At 44.4% G+C, this 25,047-nt stretch overlaps 1 protein-coding gene across 1 annotated transcript in view; it reads left to right on the top strand.

The window, feature by feature from the left end:
- GARNL3 (GTPase activating Rap/RanGAP domain like 3) overlaps positions 1 to 25,047 on the top strand; it is a 1,031,878-nt gene that overhangs the window by 936,157 nt on the left and 70,674 nt on the right. The window contains exons 16-19 of the mRNA XM_078641846.1: positions 3,575 to 3,679; positions 7,211 to 7,285; positions 8,988 to 9,099; positions 17,358 to 17,456. Coding sequence (XP_078497972.1) covers positions 3,575 to 3,679; positions 7,211 to 7,285; positions 8,988 to 9,099; positions 17,358 to 17,456 — 391 coding nt within the window. The remainder of the gene's footprint in view (positions 1 to 3,574; positions 3,680 to 7,210; positions 7,286 to 8,987; positions 9,100 to 17,357; positions 17,457 to 25,047) is intronic.

Here is a 25,047-nt window from a genome sequence, read left to right as displayed (position 1 = left end):
TGCAACGTGCCATCATCGAGCCATGCAGGCTGTGGAACCGCAGTCGTCGGGCAGTATCTGCTTTGGCATCGATGCAAAATGTGGCGGAATTTCTTGTGCAGTCAATGCAATGTGTCGGATTTTGGATGAGTACTACTGCAGAACTCACTTCTGAGGCCCAGGGCTTGGAGGGGACACCTCAGGTATTGGTAGGACTCACAGAAGGCAGAATTAATCAGCACCAGTAACAATTTAGGAAGTTTTTTGTGTCCCTGGGACTTCAGAAAACAGGAGGCAAGCCAGTAAGCCCTTGGAGATCTCTTTGAAGGAAGGCAGAGTCCTTCCAGGAGAGTCAGGGAGCAGCAGGGCAACAAGCAGAAATGCAGTTTTTCCAGAAAAGCAGTTTTTCCAGAAAAGCAGTCCAGTTTAGTCCTTTAAGCAGCACAGCAGTCATTCTGATAGAGGTTCAGTTCAAGATGCGGAAGTGTTTGATTTTAGGGGGACAGTACTTATACCCAAAAGTGCCTTTGATGTGGGGGGTGACTTCAAAGGAACTCTCTGATGTGCACAAGAATCCCTTTGGACCCTGTCCTGTCTGTCAGGCTAACCCCGGGAGAGGGGTACATCAGTGATTTGTGTGTGGACCGGACACTGCCTATTGAAGAGTAAGTGTCAGTCCATTCCATTCCTCCCTGCCCTTTCCAGAATGCAGATGAATGCAGATGAGCGCTCAGAATGCAGATGAGCCTCACCTTCCGGTGTTCGTAGCTGTCTAGATGGAATGCACAAAGTGTAGCTGTCACCCAACTCAGACGTGTATCGGAGACAGGCTGTCAGGAACAAAGAGCAGTAAGTACAGAGAAATGTCCACTTTCTAACAGTGGCATTTCTAACACAGTAATGTTAAATCCAACCTCACCTGTAAGGGGGATTTATAATTCCCATTCTAAATATATCAAACATGTAAAAGCTACTTCTCTCTGATCAAGAATTACAGCTTAAAAGTGTATTAAGGAATTCCAAAAGCTGACCTAGGAGAGGGGTAGGCCCTGCAGTAGTGAAAAACAAAGTAGGCTGTCACTACCAAGACATGCAAAGCATACACGTTCATCTCCCGCCTTTCACTTACATGGTACCCTGCCCTCAGGGTTACTTAGGGCCTATCATAGGGGTGACTTGTGAGTAATAAAATCGGAATTTAAGGCTTGGCAAGTCGTTTTAAATGCCAAGTCGAAGTGGCAGTAAAATGCACACACAGGCACTGAAGTGGCAGGCCTGAGACAGGTTTGAAAGGCCATTTTTTCTGTGGGTAGATCAATCAGTGCTGCAGCCCACTTGTAGCATTTGAAGTACAGGCTCTGGGTATATGTGATACTACTGCACAAGGGCCATACCAGTGTACTAAATATGCAAATCATGTATACACCAATGTCATCATGCTTAGGGGAGAAGGACATGTACTTTAGCACTTGTTAGCAGTGGTAAAGTACTTAGAGTCCTAAGGCCAACAGAAAGAATCAGTAAAAATGAGAGTCAAAAGGCATAAAGTTTGTGGAAAGACCACCCTACGGATTTTAGATTTAACAAGCACCATGTCTGTGATTGGTTTTAAATGCAGGCAAAAGAAAAAAGGCACAGGCATGAAAATAAAAGTTACCCCCAATATGAATGTGAGAGGTAAGGAAAGTGCCCACCTATGCAAATAGGGCAGTTTTGAAATTGTTGCCTTAGGTGTTTTGCAAGATGTGGGAGACTAGATGCATTTATGCTTGCTAGAAGCAAAGTTTATGGTTACATTGAGGGGATCAGCAGTGTAAACCGGCCCACCAGCTCATAAAACAGGCCCACAAACCTAAAAAAACAGCTTACCCACTGATCTATCAGACCAGTCCCTTGGGTATGGACTGATTGCCCTATTGCCCACTCCAACCCTGTTTAAATAAAGAAACATTTTTTTCTTTTAAAAGCAGTCCATTTTCTTTGAGGGAAAATGGAATGCATTACAAAAATGAAACGTTATCCACATTTTTTAAGAATAGGTGATGGTCCGTGGGACAGCTGCCTACTCCTAAAAGATAAGTTTACTAACATTCACAAAGGGATCTTTTTGAGAACACTTGCCATTTATAAATGGTTTACCACTACCTCTGTGTATATGGTAAAATATAAATGGTTTGTGATTTAAGTCACAAAACATTGATACGTCACATTGCGAATCGCTATTTGGAAGGGACACCTAAAAAACGCAACTTCTAGAGAGCGATTTGACATGTACGTACCATAGTGTTCATTTTGTGATCACAGAGTCTCTGAATCGGTGGCAAAATATCTTCGTACATCTAGCCCTAAATTTGCTTCATTAGTGCACAAGCCTTTCAGAATCAGGAAAGGTGCATCTGAGTAATCTGCCACTTGCAAAGTCAGAGTGCTATCTTGAAAAGAAACGTTCACCGCTGAACAAACCGGCACTAGACTAAAATGTGTACTGAAATTATTTCCATTTATTACACTCTGTATAGGTTAAGACATACAGCTGCATCTAGCAGATACAGATTGATGGTATGTTGTTATCTGAAATAGATCTAGGTCAACACACAGAACCCACACCGCTGCAAATGAGACAACATTCCACAACTTAGAATCCATTGCTTTACTAGAGGATAGTCGCTTCCAGTAGAGCAAGTAGTTTACATGTCTGCAAAGGTGAAACATTACGTTCACCTGTATTATTTATGCGGTTTAATTGCCTGCTACTTCTTGTTCAAGATTTTCAAACTTATTTTCTGATTCCTTAAACCTGCCTGTTTAGTACAGGGAAGTCAGTCTAGTTGAAGGGTCTTGTGCCCCACTAGAACAACAGGACTTCACTCTATTTGTTGTGTAAGACCACCAGTTCACTGACTTTCAGGAAAGCAAATTAACAACTTACCATTCTCGTTTAACACTAGCTACTATCATCATCTTTGTGCTCTCTGATGACTTTCTGTTTGTTGATGTCAGGTGAGGAAGATGATAATGTTACTACTGATAAAAACGATGGTGATATTGTTGACAAAGAATGATAAATTTGACAGTAGCAAATATGTATATCACAATGATGCTGTTGATTACATTGATAACGATTGTTATGATGTAAATGATGATGATGATTATGTACTTGATAAAGATAATGATGATTATGTATATGCTAAAGATAATGATGATGACATAAATGATAACGATAATGATGATATTAGTTCTATTGATACTCAGGAATGTTCAGCGATGCAAATATCCATGAAAGTTTATCAAGTGCTCAGGAGTGTCTACAAAGTGACATCACTGACGCTATATGAAACCTTTTAGATACATTTGTTTTTATAGGCATGAGTTCACAAAACATTGTAGCCAGCACATTTAAAAACTGGCAATGTTTTGTTGTCCTTATTTCTTCAGTCCTTGTCAGTAGAGTATTGATGAATTGTTGTTGTCAGTGTGTGCCTGGTTTTAAGAAGGACGTATTTTAGTTGATATGTATCCTGTTATTACCGGACAGTTTTAAGTTCTAGAGAGTTCAGATGTTACGGGTATGGATTCATCTGTATTATCTCCCTAGAACATGCTCAACAGAAGGTCTTTCAGCGATGTTTTACCTGAATCCCCAAAATCAGCCCGGAAGAAAGAAGAAGCCAGGCAAGCAGAATTTGTCAGAATAGGGCAGGTAAGTTGATTCATTCCAAGCATCTACCTCCCCATCTCTTTGTTGCCAGTTCCCATCATTACAAATGCTAGGAAACATCTTCATAAGGCTCTTCTAAATAAAGCCCATGCTGGACCCTCTTCAGTCAGGTTTTAGAGCTTTCTGTCACACAGAGTTGGCACTTTTAGCATTGGTTGACACATTCCATTGGGTTCAAGATCAAGGTGAGTGCAGCCCTAATCCTTATGGACTTGCCCACAGCCTTTCCCATGAAGTGCCTTTAAATAAATTGCATGGAATTGGTGTCAGAGGTTTAGCTTTGAAGTGGCTGAATCCCTACCTAACTAACAGATCACAAGCAATCCAAGTTGCCTCCTCCATGCCCGGCATCAAAGCAGCTAAGCCTGGGGTCCTGCAGGGCTCCTTGTTGAGCCTTATCTTATTTACTATATAAGTGGCTGCTCTGTCTCAGCCTATTCTATCATTTGGATACTTTTCGTGATGACACCTCATCAGTCATCTAGATGGGCCAGCTGAACTAAATCAAGCCAACTTTAAATGTTTATGTTTTTCTTAAGTGGCCAAGTGGGTGCATCACAGTACCCCCAAGTTTAACACTAACAAACAAAAGGGCTAGTTTTGGGTGGCGTTTGGAAATTGGAGTTCCTCCTACTACCAGTACCCTTGTAAGAAATTTAATAAGAATGTATATAAGGGTTAAGGGTAATAAAATCATCAACCTGCTTTCTTGTCTTAAAAATGTTGAAAAATGATACCCTTTTTCCGTAATAATGTCGTATATTAGTTTTTCATGCTCTTGTTATTTTTAAAACATATTTATTGTAATTAGTTTGAATACAGGAGCCTTCAAAAATTGGTTTCAAAAGTCAAACTGATCCAAGACATGACAGTGCATCTAATTTTTAGCTTGGGACATCAGGCACAGGTTTCCTCCCACAGGTGCCTTCAGCATTTGCTTTTAGTTGGATAAGATTTCTCTTTGAAACATTATATCTCAATCTTTGCGTGGTAAATAATTTGAGACCTCTTTATCTTCACAACACATTTTAGGTGGCACAACAAGCGCCAGAGTATTTAAATGAAATGATGCTTTTACAGAAAGGATCGTTGTGAGCCCATTCCCAAACTTTTATACCACAGTCTACCAAGTTAGCAATAGCCTGAATTTATAGCCACTGGTGGTTTAAAAAGGATTTATCTTGATATTCAAATTACTATAGACTGCATTTGTGTGATGCATGGATAATCGAAGCATCCTAAAGGAAGGCTTATAAATAATGTTTAAACTGTGTTTTTTCTCTAAACATGCAATAGGTATGCAGCAGACTGTCCTACATGACATATAGCTTGCTAATATTTAAACAAAGTGCAGATCATGCTGTTGTGTTTTTTCAAATGTAGTTTTTTAAGTGACAGGCTGTGAGAAACTATTTTTTAACTTTAGGTTAGAGACATTTATAACGGCAGACTCCCCCCCCCCCAATTCAAAACAACCTAGTCCCTATTCATTTAACAAGTTTGTAGTAAGTAAACCAGTGAGGAATGCTGATCTTACCCCTGGGTGCTTGACCCAAGGGCTCAGTGCATCCTCAGGGTAAATTACATGAACAGGAACACCAAAACAACATTCCAGTAATGAATAAATAATTTAACATTCTCAAACCAATTCAGTTAAAAATAGTAATATTTGAACATTCAAAACAACATCAAAATTATTAATATAATATGCTTAGATCAGAAGTAAAAATATCATATATTGTCCATACAAAAGTGCAGGAAACTAAAAATATATTATAATCCAACGTAGTTTACTTTAGTGGATCATAGGCACATTTCGAGGTGGTTCACCAAAGGAGAAAGATAATAATAATTACTATTTGTAAATAATTCCTAATCAGGTAGATAAGGGTGTTTCATCCAGTTAAGATTGTAGAAGACTGTAATTTAGACATCCTTCCAAGATTATCAATGATAGAGCAGAGTCAGGCAAGAGTTGGTGGTTTATCTCAGTCAAAAGTATTATCCATCAGAATGAATCTGTTTATGGATGGTAAAATCCATCAGCATACCAAGGGCTCCATTAAATAGGATATGTTTATATTGGGGTCCCACTGTAGCCTCAAACTTTGTCCTAAGGGCTCTGAGAAGGGAAACCTTTTAATTCATCAGTGCTGTGCTCACATCTTCAAAAAGCATATGTTGACATATTTTCCTGCTCTTGCACTTTACCTTTGAAACTTTATTGGAGCTCGAAATCGATCAGAGGGATAAAGCTGGAATCAGCAGCTAATCAGGGCTCCAGAATGTTGGCTAAAATATCTCTGAGGGCCCACTGGAGCACCAGGCCAAGGATCCACATAGGAAACACTTTTCCACACTTCTCTCAGGCCCACAGACTGTTTCTCTCTCTTGAATCTTCTACACCTTCCTAGGTATAGATTAAGATGTTTCACAGCAGTCAGGCTCCTGCTGGACATACCTGGGCCCTCTTCTCAATGTGGGACAACAAGAGGCCAGCTCCTGTGATCCTTAGAGAAACCTCTCTGGATCACAGATTCAAGACAATGCATGAGTCTCCACTGGTCAAACCTCCACCACGGAGAGGGAATTCTTGCCGTAGGTAGCCTTCTTATCTCTGCTTATGCCTCAAACAGCTCTTTGCCTTGAGAGTAGTTGCAACATTTTTAGAGGACATTCTCAATGCATATCCAGCTTCAATTGTAGTTTCCAACTCCACCCTCATTAATTACAGCACCACACCTAGTTCTTCTTCCCCAAAGATGACTCATGGAAAAAGAAAAAACCATCTGCTTTGTTCCCCAGTCTATCATTGAGATTAGCCTAGGATTCTCTCATTCTGACCTACTCACAAACCAAACCGTTTTTAAGTTCAAAAGTAAGTTTATTGAGATAAGGAAATACATTAATGCAAAAGATATGATAACAATGAAAAAGAAATTATCACAAACCAAATCCATAATCAGGAATACTGAATATATTTGGATTTAGGGCATTTTCAAAAAGTAATCTTTTATCAAGAACTGATGTTTAAAATATTAGAAACTCCATCTAGGGGCATTAGTGAGATATCATCACATACTGACACAGGACTATTCTACTTGGTGTTTCTAGTGCAGCAAGAGGGATCATGTTACTGTAATATTTACCACCGTCCTGAGATTAACTAGAAGCCTTGTGGAGATTGTTGCCTAGAGAGCTTACAGGCCCCTACTCCTCAGGCAATCAAGAAGGTGACTCTTGTCATTTCTTAGTCATGGAAGGTCATACCTCACTGACCCTTCTCTTGCTTATATAATCCAGTCTAACATGAGGATGCCATTTCAGAGCTGTCCACACAAAAGTTTCCCTGATTACTTACAATTCATGAACAAATGGCTACACTTATTTTATTTTTAAATATGCTATCATAATGGTGAAAGGCTGGGCTGCTATTTCCTGTTTTTGCCTTTGGAGAACATTTGCTTTTTATCAGTGAATTTACTGTCTCCTTCGCAAAATGATCTTCTTTAGGCCCTGAAACTGAAAACCATTGTGCGGGGAGATGCTCCTACAAGCTTGGCCACTACAGGTCTTTGTAGAAAAGAGGTGAGTGCTCATTTCTTACAAACCCATACATCAAATTGTGCCAGTAAGACATTATTCATGGATCTTCCTAGTATATCAAAGTTTCAATATAACTTCTCATCATGTGAACAAATTCTTCCAGAATGACAAAATACTCTATGCATTTTTGTTGCCCTGTGCCACACTGTATTTCAACTAGAAAGGGAACATCTTTTTTTGAGCCTAAAATGGAACTCCTTTTGAAGGTCTAATGATGGGAGCTTTAAAGGAGTCGAGGGATGGGTAAGGTGGAACAGAGAAGTTAGAGTGTCCTGTTCCAGAGAGTGACAGAGAAAGGGAGAGCGAAAGAAAAAGAGATAAAGAGAGATGTCATGATTCGTATTGATACAAAGAGCTGTAGCGAGACAAATGAAAAAGTAAACAGCGGTGATTACTAGAAAGTGGAAGAGGGAAAATGCAAGACAAGAGGAGAACCTATGAAAGAACTTTGCCAGTTTAGAGATCAAGACTGGATAGAAAAATATAGGGCATCCCAAGGTATGAGCTCCATCACAGTCAAAATTAGGCATGGGCACATTTCATGTTGTACGTAAATGCAAAACTGGGGTCAATTTTCCTCTTTCTGCATCTGCTTTCCTCAAACTGTAAAAAGTGAGGAATGCAGGCAAATAGCCCTTCAAAATAGGAATTTCTCAATTTGTGCATTCAGAAGTGCAAAGAATGAGGAATTCCTATGCCGGCCAGTATTGAGATGGGTGCCCCATTGTAATAAAAATAATGGTATTTATATTACATTAATTAACATTGTCCCCTGACAGAACTCTTGAAAAAACTTTTGCAGCAGTGTGGTGCTTGCCTGCCAAGGGGACCCTGCAGAGTGGCGCTGCACACAGACCTCCCTGTTGAGGAATTTGCTGAGGAGTGCATTCTCAGGGGTCCGGGCAGCCCATTTACCTCAATATTACCCAGCCCTTACATTTTAGTTTTTGCCCACCCACAGAGCAGCGGATCAGGTCCAAGTCTGTGTTATTGGCAGAGAAAAACTGTTAAAATTTCCACATTGAGCTCTTAGCTCAGGATATGTTCCCACCTCTAAAACAATCAGGTCATCAGGTTCTAGATTAACTTTGGTTCAGGAAATAACCCAAGAACAATCTCTTCAAACAATGCCTCACAATTCTCTATCAACCTGGCGATTGAGATGCTTGAAGAATTGCCACCTCCCTCCTCACCTCCCTGTCGCATAACCCTCCCCTCCACTTCACAACTCTTTAGCTTCATTAGCTCTCCTCCTCCGCCTCTCAACACCTGCAAAAGCAAGCAACTTCTCTCGTCTTACAACATTCAGGTGGTTTGTAACTAACTTGTGCTTCATATATCTACATACGTACATGCAGAGGGGAGGAAGTGAGAAAAATAGGGAAAGATGAAGTGAGGAGGAGTGATGAAAGGAAGATAGAGAAAAGAGGGGTAAGAAAATGGCACAAAGACTAGATAGATATAAAGTGATAAATATGGAGGAAATGAGCAGATGTGCAAGGAAATAGGAAGATGTGAGACATAGGCAGAGGGCAATCGAGTGGCGGGAGAGGCAGACGAGAGAGTGAGTGAATCTTGGGATATTACCCTGCATACATGATTGTGTTGTTAATGTACTTTACCTGTGTATGAGGTTGTACTTTTCACTGTGTTTTGTTATGTTACTTGTTTCCCTCTCTTCAAGCCCTGGGAATCTCAATGCTTCTGCAGTAATTTCCCTCATGAAGCTATCTCTGGTGATTCTTGGGGCCAGTCGTTGCTGGTTTCTACGGACGCTGGTGTCTTGCTGGTAGATGGTCAGTGAGTAACTGCTAATGTTAATGTATACATCTGTGGGCTTTCAGACTAAGTTGTAGTTTGATTTACTTTCAAATTAATTATACTATTTAAATTGAATTAAGTATATTCAAGCTTAGATTTAAGTAGATGGGTTGAGTTTCACTGTGAATCTGAAACTAGGAATCTCAGCCTATTAGAAATGGGATTTCTGGTTGGCTAGGGCACGCGCCTAAGCCAGGCAGAAACCACCACTCTAGTCAGGGCAAGGGAGTTACACGCTGAAGATAACCCCTGCTTACCCCCTTGGTAGCTTGGCAGGAGCAGTCAGGCTTATCTCAGATGCAATGTGTAAAGCGTTTGCGCAACCCACACACACAGCAGCAACACAATAGGCACACCACAAAAGAAACTCCTCACAAGGTTATATCAAAAATAGCCTTTGTATTATCATAACCACACATATACACTGGGCCAACTGGCACCAGGCAATATTTTACAGGGGATTATATACATGTGACAGGGCTAATCGGGCCACTGTCAGAATCATCATAGGCACAAGTAGTAAAGGTAAAACACAACTAGTAACTACTGGCACAATAATGACCTCAGCATTATATCACATTATCATTAGCAACATAGCCGCATTATGTCTGCATCACTACATTAGGCAATAACATTAGGCACAAAACACATTGTGCATAAACCTCCTAAGCATAAACCCATTACGCCATGGGCATCACAAGCATAAACACATTATGCAATAAAACACAATGTGGAGGACACCTTAGTGACACTCCCTGGATGCATACATCACCTTCCAAAATGACCCCAGGCAAACTGGCCTTTCACTGGGGCTCAAAATGCTCTCTGTACAGAATGTCAGGGCGTAAACTGTGGGCCTTTAAAGTAGCCCTATGGCTGCCAATGCGCTGGGGTAGAGGAGGGTATCTCACTTCTTCCTCCTTAAAACCAAAATGCCCCCGTGTAGCAACTGCCTGCGCTCTTGCAGTACAGCTGGGGAAATGGGCGCTGGCACCACTGTGCCTGGGGAGCCGCTCTGTCTCGGGGCTAATCTCTCTGAAGAATGCCCCCAAACTTAGAGCACACACACCATAAGTGATTCCTGTAAGGGCAGATGCCTACTACCACTCGGGGCAGCTGCTCTATATGGCCAAAGTGGTGCCCTCAACGTTGCAGCTGCCCGCTCTCTTACGGTGCAGCTGAATTAGGCCTGGCACCACTGTGCCTTCTGAGTCTCCCACTGGGACTTCTACAAACAATTTGCCCAAACGTTGCAGCTGCCCGCAACTGTGGTGCAGCTGTGAAGGACAATAAGGGCACTGGCACTACTGTGCCTGGGGAGCCCCACTCTGGGACTCCAAACACTCAAGTGCCCCAAAAAGAACACAGCCCCGTGAGCTTTTTTCACGTGACTCTTCCCGGTACACCTCTCTGTGCACCAACTGTGCTGCGCAGGGAGCCCTCGCAGCTCCAGACTAACCCCTCTTCAGCAGCCTTACTCATCAGCGCTCTGCGGACTTCTCTTGCCCTACCTGGGCTGGGGCAAGGCACCATCCTCCTCTAGGTGACCGGTGGGGTCCCACTAGCACACGGGAGCCCGCTCTCCTGCCAACATGGTCGGCTGGATGGCGGCATCACTCCGCCTCTTCTCCGGCTGGCCGCCAGCTTCCGGGACTTGGCTGCGGAAGCCTCTGCCCCAACCAAGCAAGATGCCTGACTTCCGGGCCACGGCGGTGCCTTTCGGAGGCTCCTTTCTTTTTCTTGGCAAAGTGCGGGGTAGGCTCCCACCGTAAATAAACACCTTTGTGGGGTGGGCTCCCGATATCAGTTCTCAACTCCCCACAGTGCGGGGTGGGCTCCCGCCGGTAAGGCTGCACGAACGCGGGGTGGGCTCCTGCCGATAAACACAAAATGTGGAGTGGGCTCCCGCTGTCTCCCAGCAGCTCGGGGGAATCCCTACACGTGATTCCCTCTAAATCATCATGCAGCACAGTGCTGCAGGTCACCCACCCTCCTGGAAAAGTAAATAGAGTGCCCACGAGGTGCTAAGGCCCCCACAGTTCCAGGGCAAAGGCTGGGCCCAGGCAGGCCAGCTCACAGGGCCCTCCAGCAGGGAGGCAGTCCCTTGTGGTGGTTCCTCCTGGGGCCCAGCATCAACAGGTTGCAAGGAAGCACAAAAGCACAACATTTTCATGGGATCACAGCCCCAATATTTATACACCATTTGCTTTGTATGTCCTGCCCTGGCACATGGCTTAGGGGGAACCAGTCTCAACTGGTACTAGGGGTTTTGGAGCACTCTGTTTACATGGCTCCTCTTCCCTATTGTCAGGTGGGGGCTCGTCATCAGACACACCACAGGGGGTGGAGCCATCATTCACCTAGGCAGGCACAGACCTATTCAGGGTCAGGGAACTACTCCCCCCACTTCTCCAAATGCAGATCTCCCATTCAGCCTAGTGCTGACTCACCCTGCCCTCCCTGGAGCCACACAGACCTCACCAGCCTATGTCACTCCAAAGCCAGACATGCAATACACATCAGGTCAGCAATGAAGACAAAGCGCCAGGATGCTCCCTGGAGTGACAGAGCGCTATATAAAAACCACCAAACATCAAACACCACCAAACATCAGGTAGGCAGACACATAGCACACAGGAATGCCAACTTCTAGAAGTGGCACTTCAAAAACAGGTATAATAAATCTGTGCACACCATTGCGTAGCAGTTATTATCACTATTCCAAATATACCAAACTTGACCACGCTGCCCCACTCATATGAGGAATTACCACCAAATCACTTATCAGGCGATCCCCAATGCATTCCTATGGGAGGGCAGCCTCACAGCAGTGAGAACACAAAATGGCTGTTTTTACTACCAAGACATGTCACACACTTAAGGTCCAGGTCCTACCTTTTACCTACAATGCACCCTTCCCATAGGGCTAGCAAGGGACTACCTTAGGGGTGGCTGACATGCAGTTAAATAGGGGGTCACAGACATGGCACGCACTTTAGGTGCCACGTCACAGCGGCAGTAACACTGCATGCACAGGCCCTGCAATGGCAGAGGCCTGAGACAGGTTTGAAAGGCTACTTTGGTGGGTGGCACAATCAGTGCTGCAAACTCACCAGTATCATTTAATTTACCAGCCCCGGGAATCTGAGATAGCACTTTACAGGGGACTGACAGGTAACTTAAATATGCTAAACAGGTGTAGACCAATCGTAATATGTTTACCACAAAGAGCACACACACTTTACACTGGACAGCAGTGCTAAAGTGCCCAGAGTCCTAGAACCACCAACACCATGTCAGAAAAATGGCTAGGAGGAAGGCAAAAAGTTCAGGGATGACCCTATTAAAAGGGCCAAGTCCAACACAGCCACTGTACGAGTGGTGTGGTAAGGACAGCACTTCGTGTTGTTCATTATTTTGAGGTACTCTTTTTCCCCAAAGCAGCTTCCGAATCTATGGCAGGAGTCACATTGTAGGACAAAAAGTACAATGGTAGATCTGCCATGGCATTGCAGCATGCAGAATGTATGTGAATCTTGTTTATATTTTTCATGCAATAAACATACACAATATAATGTTACCATTGACAGCACTTAACCTCTCCCTAAAAATAACTTTACGCAATATGTTTTAACAGCATATTTGCATACACATAATGATCATGTCCCACAAAAGAAGCTCATGAATTTTTCTCATGAGCCTCATGTTTATGGATCTGTTCTGGATTAGTTCTACCGGAATCCTCTCAGGACATCTGAGGACTACTATGTGGCACATGGTCAATGCGCCAAACCCTCTGGTACTCACAGTTTCTTCAATCTGTACTTCTTCTATGTTGTGTCACCTTTCTATGGTCGGAATGCATGCTCCCATTGTGAAGAATAGGAGAATGACCAAACACTGTTCGTCGCATCCTAATTGGTCGGTCGGGGAGTCCCATGACTGAAACTGATGTTGGGCGGACCTAAGTCCGCTTGACATCGTAATTAGGTCCCAATATGGAATGGCGCTCAACATATCAGCGGTGCGTGTTGTGTTCTACACGCAGACCTTGATCACGAGTAATTTACTAACTAACCAGTGCAACCTTTATTTCCCTGTGTCAGATAACATAATTTTATACTTCACCATGCAAGAAGGTTCATGTAGTTTAATAACAATCAGGGAAAAATCAAGGTTTAAAGTGACAATGTGCCTTAGTGCAATATGTTTCAAAGTGCTAATTTGCCACAGGGAAATACAAGTTACACTGGTAAGTTACTAAATTACCCGTGATCACGTCTGCATGAAAACTGAAATGCGTTGGGGTTATTGTATCAAATAAAATTTACAGCAAGAGAAACTTGCTGTAAGTGCTGTCCCGTTTGTCTGGTGCTACGGTGCCAGGATTGTGGACATATGTACATGTGTAGTCACATTAAAAACTTAAGATTAGAGTAACGTTATAGTTAGGTAAAATGTTCAGTAACAAAACAACGTTGTAAACTCTAAATACCACAGAATTCTTCAGTTATAGTTATCTCAAGTGCCCTAAGGTTACTATTACTGGTACCCCCGCCATGCACAGTTTTCTCAAGAATTTTATTGCAAATGTTGCAATGATGTTATGAATGATAGGGCATGAGTTATAGGTACTTGAGATAACTAAAGCTGGTGAAGTTCTGTTGTTTTTAGAGTTTTAGAGTTTAGTTTTGTTTTGTTTTGTTTTTCTGTGGCATGACCCACTACCCACCTGGGGCACACCAAAACTTTTGTCTTTTTTAACGGCGTGCTCTGGTGCCCACACACGGCAACTCATTGCTAATCCCATGGTGGAGGCTGCAGGGAGGACCAGTCCCCCCACAGCCCCACCAGCTCGCCTACTTGCACCCATCATGGGTCCAGTAGCAGCTGGCATTGCTCCAACCCAGTGGGAACAGCTTTCCTTTGCTCCCCCGGGGTGGGAGCAATCAAAGCATTTTCATGCTTTGTTCTCCTACCAGGCTGGACCAGCTTTGTGCTTCTGCCCGGTGGGCGAACTTTACATTTTCCCTGCCTGCACTCACAGGCAGGAACACAGATGTGTCCTGGGGGTTAAGGACCCCAGGACACCATCACTGAGCTGGCCCTGAGGGATGGGGTCCCTGTGGCCATGGTATGGCTCAGGGACAGGGGCCATGCAGCTCCCTTTCCATTTATTTAACCTATTAGCTGGCGGGATGGGGTCCCCCAGGCCTCGTGGCGGCATGGGGAGGGAGTAGCACCCCCCGCCCCATAAATCATACTGCCCCTCGTACCTGGCCCACCGGAGGGATCTTTAATAGAAACTGGCTCGAGCTTGTATTTTTTTTACGTTGCCGTAGGTTCAAGGAGGGTCTGCAAATCCACTGTATGATTAAAAAAAAACTATTTTCACAGGGGTGATGCCTTACTTGCTTTGGTGTGCCGCCTCATGTCTGAGCAACTTTGTGGTGAATTACTACATGGCGACTCCAGCCGCGGAGGGATCTCACTGCTCAGAAACCAACCAGCAGGAGTGACAATTTTTATTTCTTGGGGCGCTGCAGGTACTTTAATTAAACATGCGAAGTCTTATCCAGAAGCTCACTGGAGGGCTGTTGAACGATGTCCTAGATTGAAATGACTGTAACCAAACCCACTGGAGGATAAAAAAAATGTGTAAATTAACTACATAACCCAGCGTGCATCGAAATAGATTCTACAAAAAGGGCACACCGGAAGCCAGCAACATTTAAAAAGCACGCAGGGGAGGATGGAGAAACACAACTGAAATGGTTCCAAGACATAGGCCTCTGAAGAAGTAGCGTGAAGGCTTTGAAAGGCGTTAGGCCACGGGACTTCATGATGGGATGAGAAGCCGCATGTTTCGAAAATAAAGGATTGATGCCTTACCTGCTTTGGTGTGCGGCCTCATGTCTGAGCGACTTTGTGGTGAATTAATATGCGGCGGCTCCGGCCACAGAGGCATCGCACTGCCCAGAGAGGTAGCTGTTGGTCCAGGAAGTGACTTTTTTTGTGAAATGGTGTAAATCCGTTCAGTAGTTTTGGAGTTATTTAAAGAAATATCCAGTTGTATACATAGGGACGCGGTGCGTCCGTGAGCCCTCCCGATCTCAAGCTGGGGTCTGATTGGCTGCCAGTACTTTAAAGCAGGAAGTGTTGGAAGCCATCTTGTGACTTGATTGAACCAAACAACAGAAAAAAGATTTTTTTAAAAAGAAAAGGGGTCATGGTATAAAACCCTAACCACCTAGGCCTCTTGGAGGGGTCCATGGTCAAAAGACATTTTTAGTAAACAATTTTAATGGATCCACGAATACCACCAAAAATAAATAAATAAATGAGGGGCTGGCTCCCGTGCTTCATTAATTATAGGCCCCTAGGTGGGCCAGGTCCTGGAAGCATTTGTAATTATAGGAGGGTGGTGCATGGGCCCCCTCCCGGAGCTTGCTAATGCCCCTGGGTCAACTACCTCCCCAGGCTACTTTTTTTTAAAAGCCTTTTGCTCTCGCTTGCTTAAAGATAAGCATGGTAGCCACTCCCTATGTGTAAAAGCAATGCCACAGGACGTGTTGAGCCGGCAGGGATGGCGGGGGCCTTCCGGCTCTCCCACATTCACCAACTGTGCCAGTGGGTGCCCTGGGTCAGACCAGGGCACCCACACTACTGGCCAGGCCCTGGGGGATGGAGTGCCTGGGGCCGGCATTGACCCATTACGTTTAAGAAAAGGCCAGGCCCGGGGGATGGGATCCCCTGGGCCAAAATCAGCCCACAGAGGGTGGCTGCGCAGCCACCCACATCCAATGAAAAATGTACTGCCCCAAAAATGGCCCAAGTAAGGGGGGTCACACAGCTCCCCTCCCTTAAAGAATTAAAAAGAATAATAAAAAAACCTCTGGCAAGTCGGTGGAGGCTACGCCCCCTTCACCACCTCTCTGCAAACACGCCCCCGGTGCAGCGGTGGTTGGGAACTGAAGACCCCTTGGATGCTGAGAGTCCTTGGGGTCCAGGAATCTCTTCTGTTACCTCCAGTAAGTCCCAGTCAGTGGGACTGCTGAGAAGACTTGGAGGCCACAGCCCCTTTCTCCAGCATTCTGCAAATGCACCTCCTGGCACGCTGCTGGTTGAGGAATGAATTCCACTTTACTCCTCAGTGCCTCAGGACTAAAGTGGACTTCTTCCCCAAACCAGGTGGTCCGGGTGCTTTAAAAAAAATCTTTTTTCCACAAGATGGCTTCTAACACTTCCTGGTTTGATGAATTGGCACCCAATCAGATCTCAGCATGAGATCAGGAGGAGTCGCAGATCTACCCCCTCCCTATATCTACAACTGGAAATTTCTTTAAATAACTCCAAAACTACTGAACGGATTTAGACTATTTCACAAAAGGTCGCTTTCTGGACCAATAGCTACATTACTGCCAAATTTGGTGTCATTCAGTTCAGCAGTTCGGGCTGTAGCCGTGACTGAGGTTTCTATGAACATTAAAATGAGAAAACGTGTTTTCTGACCCCCTTTTTCTCTGACCCCGCTTGACGGATCCCCCATAGTTTTTCAAGACAGCAGCTGAAGTGAGCGGCAAACAAGTTTTGAACATTTTGAAAGATTTGTCAAACGATGCCAAAGTTATTGGCAAATCAAAAACACTCTTCCTATGGAAACAACATCCTAACTATAACTACCTACAGGCGACCGCCAATAGGTAATGTATATATACATATGTGTTCGTGTGTACGAAAACATCACTATATTGATAGTCAATATATTGTCTACAATATTTTGTAATATTTAAAAGTAAATATTCTGCTAATACAAATCGGTAACATGAAGAGGCAAAAAGGTCAATTAGGTTAGTGAACATCAAACATTATAGAACAGATTCGCTACTCAACTGCCCAAAGGCAGCAAACACAAAAGAACAACATATCAGGAGTGTGGAAATGTTTTATTCTATTGACACTAAAAGGGAAATTAATGGCTAAATTGGAATATGAGGCAAACCTTTTTAAATGCACAATCCAAATGTAATGCACTGATTTTGCTCTGTATTTTGCGATAATGTCTTCAAGTAATCAGCCTGCCAGTACTACAAACCATAATTCTATTGTATAGCAGCTGAGTTCACTATAGGAAATGTTCATTAGTTTTAATCCTGCTATAAAAGGAAGACTCTGATTACAGGTTCTAGAAGCCATTTTGCTGATAAGTTGCTAAAATGTGTTCCCCTTTCAGATGGACAGCCGTCAATACCAGTTTTTGACAAAACGTTCCAGGTTAAGCAGCTACAGCTCCTCGAAGCCCTGGACCTGGTACTGGCCAGAACAGATAAAGGTGAGTAGCTACAGAGCAACTGAGTTTGGATTGTGTTCCAGGTTTTACTAAGTCAGTGAATTGGTGTTCTTACTGCTTTTTATTTTGCTACTAGTATCACAAAGAGAGCTCATTATGCTTGGTCTCCATGTCCTGAAAATTAAAAAAAGTAAGGTATAAGAGAGGCAGGATAAGGGTACCCTGGCCTCCTGGAGCTCGTAGAGGGGAGGAGTGTTCCCAGAGGGACCCCACCAAGGGCTGAAGTTTAAAAAAAGGTTTTATTTTTGGATTTCCGTGATCCCATCCGCGCAGCCCCCTGGTCTCCTGTGCGGGGCCCCGTTGCTTCCAGCGAGAGTCTTTCAGGATCGGAAATTATTTTTTGTAAGTGGGTGGGGCCTCAGAGCCTGTCGTGGAATGCTGTGAATAGGCGAGGGCCGTGGCTCTAAACTATTGTCTTGAGGAGTTCTTTGGTGAAGCATTGGTTCAGAATCTCAGCGTGGGCTGAATTACATTGTAATAATTGACCGGTAAATATTAATCTAGAATACTAACCAATGATGCAAGACTATATTTTTCCAAGATTGAAGTCCTGATTGACGTTTTCCAAGACTAAAAGATTTGCACTCAGTTTTTATCAGTAGTGATGTGATGACAGTACCTGAAGACTGGTGATAAAACACAAGGATAGGGCATGCCAGTTTGAGAATAGTTGCATTAAGAAGAAGCTGATTAGAAATGTTAAAACACTGAAGAACAAATGAGCTTATCTCCATCTCTATTGGAGGGGATAATGTCACCAGTGGTGGAGTTCACTCACAACATACAACATTTGTTGAAGAAATTGGCAATTAGTGTTTAAAGGAGCATTTGGAATGGAGAGGATGGGTAGAGTGTTGTCTACTCAGCTATTAGGCACTTCAAGAAAGTTCCCTGAGTCCTTATCCCAAGCTTTGGAACAGGATTATGTAGCCTATGGACAGCCCTTGTAATCCCGGTAACGAATTTGTGATGTTAAATGATCTTCAGTTTGGCTCCACTTCTTCGAGTGTCCATTGAAAGCCCTATCACTGGATCTGAGAGTAGCTGCGGTTGTGGTGGTGGCTACTCTAACCTGAAAGCAGTGGGGCAATGGGGAATGCAGGAGGAATAGGGTGGACAAGGGGGAAAAAAGAAATTAAAACCACTTACCTGCCACTGCAGTCTCTGCCTTGGTTCTCCTCTCCTGACGCGGAGCACATTGCACAGGCTCCCAGGGGCCAATCACGGCACTGCTCTAAGCAGCGCCATGATTGGCCTAAGCGAGCAGAACTTACGCTTGCTCAGGCCCTAGGAGTCTGTGCCTTTTCTCCACCCGGCTGTGCAACACAGCTTGGTGGAGAAATGTAAGTGTGCATGTTGGTTTGGCCGTTCTAAGACGGTCGGCCAAACAGGCATGCGCACTTACAGTGCAAAACTCTCCTCCACCCTCAGTGATGCTCCATCAGGATGGCTTGCCCCATCCTAAGGCTGGCAATTGGTTCACGAAGAACAATAAAATGAAAATACACTGCTTTTATTATCATTTTATTTTTCAGTAGGGCGACGCTCCTCCGCCATTAAGGGGGAGCTGCCTCTTTGAGATTGTGTCCCTTAGGCTTTTAGGATGCTTTAGTGGTTTTTCTGTGACAGAATGCTGGTTAGCTTTCACATTACAAACTAATCAAGTGGGTACAACATAATCCTGTGTGCACCTCTTCTACACCAAAAAGTGCATGGTAAAGAAATAAAAAAAAGTTAAACTGCAGACTCTATGCCCACCTCGCACTCCAGGCATCTGAGTTACTGACAGCAGGAATGCAGGACAAAAGAGAAGTTAGAGTACACCTCACTCCCAGAAATGGCATGTGAAGAAGGCTAGTCAACTCTGAACATGTGTTCCATGGAGCCAGTGATACAGAAGGTTAGGGTCTTATTATCTTTTGTAAATCATGAAAAGTATTGACTTTTGAGAAATACTACAAATTGTAGTGGGATCCAGCAAGGCAATATAAGTGGTGAATACTGGATTATGTTTGGGGCAATTTCTAAGCCCTATGTTCTCCAATTCTGAGCCACCCTAAACAAGCATATGCTGCTTTTACTGCAAAGTAACCTAAGTGATATCTTGTGATGTCTGCTTTCTTAGTACTACAATCTGACATCAATATTCCTGTGAATCCATGGTGGAGGATCTCCATTCCCTCTTTGCTGTAGTGTCAGATTTTTTAAAGGCTTGCATTGCTGTTGCCGGACGCAAAGTGACAAAAGGGCAACATAAGCCCTTAAGTGAGTTTTACTATGCCATGCAGTCCTCTTCCATGGCTCGGCATGGCATAGTAAATTTGGAGTAACACAAGGCACAAGGTTGCTGTCCTGTGTTACTCTGCCCTGTGAAGGAAATCCATGGGTGGAGTGTGGGTGTTCCCATTGTGCATTGCCAGGTTTACTGACACTAGTAAACCTGTGACTGTGTCAAAATAGTGGGAGGAGTAACGAGGAGAAATATATTTATTTCTCCTCATTTATTCGTATTCCTACATGTGTTGCATTCTGCTGCACACATAGAAAGACATAAAAGCCTCAGGATATTGCTTTTGTGCAGGAAAGTGTCCCTTCCTCCACAAATACAATCCTGAGTGAAACCATGGTCAGGGGAGCCTGCATTGCTGCTTGGCAGCTACAAGTGCGCCAGCGCAGGGAGAGAGCAGGAATGTGCCATATCTTAGTGTCGGTGCCCTCTCAATTTAATGCAGCGCATCAAGTTGTCTTGCTGAGTTGAACCAAATGTTAGTGAATTCCCCTCCCACCCTAGTGTATTCCACGTAGTGATAGAGACCACAGTGACTAATTCCTGTGCTGGATGATGAGGAAGTATACCGCCACTGTTCCCTGCAACCTTTTCTTCTGAATGACCCACCGCATTAGGGACCCGTGTGCATAGAGGTGCTTCAGTGCAGCATGCGCCATATAATTGTCCGACATACTTACTGAAGTTACTTTCTATGGCTCTCAGGGGCATATTACCAACAACTAGCGAGAATTATCGCTATGTTGGCTTAGCGGCAATATTTTCATCGCCGAGCTGCGGCGATTTTTATCGCTTAGGAACCTTGCTATTATCAAGGTTTATCTCCTAAGCGATAAAAATCGGCCGAAATGCATGAATATCGCTGAAAAGTCAGCGATATTCATGCATTACCGAGCTAATGCTCTTAGCCATGTTATCCACCTACCATTGGATAACATGGCTAAGAACTGCTCAGGGGCAGGTGTTAGCTTTTGGAGATATTCGCGCTTAGTGCAAATATCTACAAAATTTGGTAATAGGAGATAGCGATGTTAGCGACTGTTTCCAGTCGCTAACATCTTGGCACGCCCACTTTGCATGTCATTAGTGATAAATTTCACTGACATGCAAAGCGGGGCCCAAGATGGTCGCTATCTCCTACTAGCTGTCGCTAACTGGTGTTAGCGACAGCTAGGTAATAGGGAGATAATTGTATCTTCGCTTTCTTGGCTTTTAAAGCCAAAAAAGCGGAGATAAACCCCCTTGATAATATGCCCCTCAGTTTTAGACTCACGCTCAGTTGCCACTGCACCATGTTCTCAATAATCTGTAAGTAGAACATGGAATGAGTGGCCATTATGTTTTACAATTTCTCTCTATGTGTTCACCATACATATGTAATCTGGTATTAGGATATGAGTGTAATGTCACGTTCAGGAAAATAACATTTTCAGAGCCTCATGATGATTTTCCTTCTGCTATATTTCACATTTAGAGGATGTAGCGTAACGGCTAGAGTGGTCGACCTCGAAGCTGGGGAACCAGGTTCGAGTCTCGGCAGGGACGCTCAACATCCTGTGATTCTGGGAAAATCACTTAATCTCCCTGTGCCTAACAAAAATGAATGTGTCCATCTGTAACAAAACTGGTGCTATGTAAAGCGCTCTGATACCCGACGTCTCCGGTCTTTTTTGCGCTATTTAAAACTCTAAGAGAAAAAAAACAGGTGAAGTTCAACAAGGCTGAAACTGGTCTTGGCGTGTTTGAGGTGTATTTTGGAGGGCCATGAAATTTTAAATCGGGCTGAAATGTTCCTACTGGAGCACGAGTAAGTCCCACTTGCAAATGGTTGGTTCCTGTTTGTAGTAGTACAAAAATCGATGGAATAGAATGGTGTCTATAGATTTAACCAGGGACTGGGATGAATGTTACCATCCCAACTCACCACTCTCAGTTTTTTCTTAATATTGAACGAGAGCATTAATCATGTGGTTGAACAGTGAGCATGGTGGGCTTGGGGACCTCATTTCTGGATGGAAAAAAACCTAAAGGAATCACAAGGTGAGTGGCTGGGAAACAAATGTTTGATCAGAATGGGGACTGTGTACAGATTCCCTATTGGTGCTACTGAAAAACATCATAATGTACAGTGCACTTGTGCTGAATGCCCTTGATTGCAGAGAACTGCTGGCTTGTGGGAGATAACAATGCAGGCAATTATTACCAGTTAAGCATAACACTTCACACATAACCAAAAGCCTCGCTTTATTCACATAAAGCACGTGAAAAATGCTTTCCTTGCTCTTATTTGCTCGGCGTGCTGTTCCTGTCCTTGTGAGAAGAAAGACGGTTGTGCTGAATGCTCTCTTCTGTGTGTGAGCCTGGAATGCTGCTATTCATGCTATTCTGGCAGCAGAAACATGAATGTTTAACAGTTGCAAAGGAAAACTGATCCTTTCCAAGAATACAAAACAGGGATATTTCCATCATATGTACCTTACAAATTGTCTTTGATGCATTTTGCATCTAGATCATTCTCATTCCTTTCGATGTGTTCTCATGCACATTTTGCCTGGTTCTCCGGGTGACATTGGCACAGAGTGCACAGGCTGGAGGAGGGAACATGTGTGGAATTCAGCTGTGGTAACTCAGGTTATGCAAAGCATCCCACATTCTGACCTGAATTCTGCCGGAGCATTGCTATGGGGACAAATGGCAAGGGACATTACCAGAGTTTACCAGGGCGATTTTACCACAAGCTAATTCCATCCAGGTCAGAGTGAGGCACGCATACAGTTGTCTGCCCAACGTTTATGGACAACTACTTGTTCAAAGCATCTTGAATACGCTTTGGAAAGCTATTCTCTGGGCCGGCATCCTTGGCCACATCCAGAAAACAATATAATGTAAGATATAATGATATACCAGGAATATGATTTCAATCAATGCATTTGTAGAGTGCCCTACTCACCCGTGAGGGTCTCAAGGCGCTGGGGGGGGGGGGGGGGAGGGGGGGGGTGCTTCTACTGCTCGAACAGCCAGGTCTTGCGGAGTCTCCTGAAGGTCAGCAGGTCCTGGGTCTGCCGCAGGTGGATGGGGAGGGCGTTCCATGTCTTTGCGGCGAGGTAGGAGAATGATCTGCTGCCGGAGGTCGCTGGTCGGATGCGGGGGACCGTGGCGAATTCAGTAAAATCATTAACTCAACAGCGTTAATTTCCTTTTCATGGCAATTTTTTTTTTAATCAAAGATACTTCTCCATCTTTGGATAAAGAAATCTTTCTGTTTGGATCTGCTTTGGCACTAATGCACAAATCCTCTCTCAACCTAGATCAGATCTGTACAATTTTGAGCAGCTTCAATGGTTTCACAAGCAGAGCCCCACAGTTTCCTTGAAATCATTCCTCACCCCACCATGCTAACCTTGCATGGTGGCTGACTGGTAGTGCTGGTTATAGGCGCGGATCCTTCCATTCATTGAATTCCATTCCGTGTATAGGGATTCCCACTCGTGCCGCATTACCCCTCTATCAGCCCCCCACGAAGCTATCCAGGCCCGACACTTTTCTATCAATGCATCCTATATCGTCCCGTTTAAGGGCGTGCTCATATATAGACCCCCGGGGCCTAGAGTAGATTTTAGTCAGCATCTGCTTAGCATTCACAGTCTTGGGAGACATGAATTTTCATCTAGATAATCTAGAGGCAAAAGAAACTCTCTGTCTCTTAGACACCCTTTCTGCATGTGGTCTGCAGCAATTAGTTAAAGGTGCCACTCACCAGGCGGGCCATACGCTAGATGGCATTTTTTCGAATGATAGGTGTCTGTCCACCGATGCCCCCATACCGCTCACCTGGTCAGACCATTTTGCTGTTCCGTTGCGATTGGACACCACTCCTACTAATATTATCCCAAAGGGCCCCAGCAAAATGGAACTTAGGCAAAATCTGAGGAGGGTTACTAATGAGCTATTAGCTCCTTTAATTTCTACCATGGCAATTTCTATGGACGAGGATGTGGAGTCCGCGGTACGGAGGTTTGAAAACGTCACCTCTGCCGCCGTGGATGAGCTTGCACCTGCCTCCTTACGCTACACTGCTAGAAAAAGGCCGTCGGCCCCCTGGTATGCTGAGTCTTTAAGGCTATTAAGACAAGGCTGTAGAAAGCAGGAACGACTTTGGAGGACTAGTGGGAACACACAGGATAGGGTAATTCATAAAACCCTTTTGAGGGAATATAGGGCTGAGGTCATAAGAACTAAGCAGGAATATTTCTCAAACCTCACCGGGGCTCTTACCTCGTCGAAAGAGCTTTTTAATATTGTGGACTCATTGACCACCCTGAAGACCCCTGATCCTGTTACTTGTTCGCAACAGCTGTGCGACAATATCGCTGAATATTTTCATATCAAAATAGCTGATATTGTCTCGGCCCTGGAGCTTCAAAGGGCCCCAATATCTTCTCCTACTTCTCCTACTTCTCTGATCCCTCCCCTCCTAGGGTCTGTTAGACTTGCTAATTCGACCTTGCTGTCTAGCTTTCCCCCGCTTTCCTTACAGGAACTGGAAGTCCTTTTGGCTAAGACCAAGTCTGGTTCACCTCTCGACCCCTGTCCTCTCTATCTCCTTAAACAATGTAAGGACACTCTCCTGCCCCCTCTACTTCAGATCATGAACAGGGCTTTGAGGGATGGCATCTTTACTTCCCAATGGAAGAAAGCGGTGGTGAAGCCGCATCTGAAGAAGCCGTCGCTGGACCCGGAGGCGCTTAAAAATTTTCGCCCCATTTCATTGCTTCCAGCCCCAGCAAAGATGCAGGAAATCCATCTTCACCAGCATCTTTCATCCTTTCTGGAAACCTCTGGTCTTTTGGATCATCGCAGCATGGATTTCGAAAGGGTCACAGCACGGAATCTGCCCTGACTGTGGTGCTCGACAACATCCGCACCACAGTCGATAAGGGTGGGAGTACTTTGCTGATCCTTTTGGATCTCACAGCTGCGTTTGACACCCTGTCTCCCCTCCTCTTAACATCTCGTCTGAGGGAGATAGGGGTGGAGGGGCCCGCTCTCAGCTTGTTGGCCTCTTTCTTGGACCAGAGGGAACAGAGAGTGAAGCTGGGTGAGTTCCTATCTCCATCCCTGACGATGAAGTGGGGGGTCCCACAGGGGTCGGCGTTAAGTACAACCCTGTTCAACATCTATGTGACCCCCCTGACCAGGCTTATTAGATTTTTGGGATGGAGGTAGTGTCCTACGCCAACGACACTCAGATCTTGTTGTCCCTCGCCCAGCCTGTCAGCTCCTCTG

The sequence above is a fragment of the Lissotriton helveticus genome, chromosome 5_1 (assembly GCF_964261635.1).
Source record: "Lissotriton helveticus chromosome 5_1, aLisHel1.1, whole genome shotgun sequence".
NCBI classification, from domain to species: Eukaryota; Metazoa; Chordata; class Amphibia; order Caudata; family Salamandridae; genus Lissotriton; species Lissotriton helveticus.
Note: the sequence above shows the minus strand (reverse complement) of the source record. Positions and strands in the feature narration are given on the sequence as shown.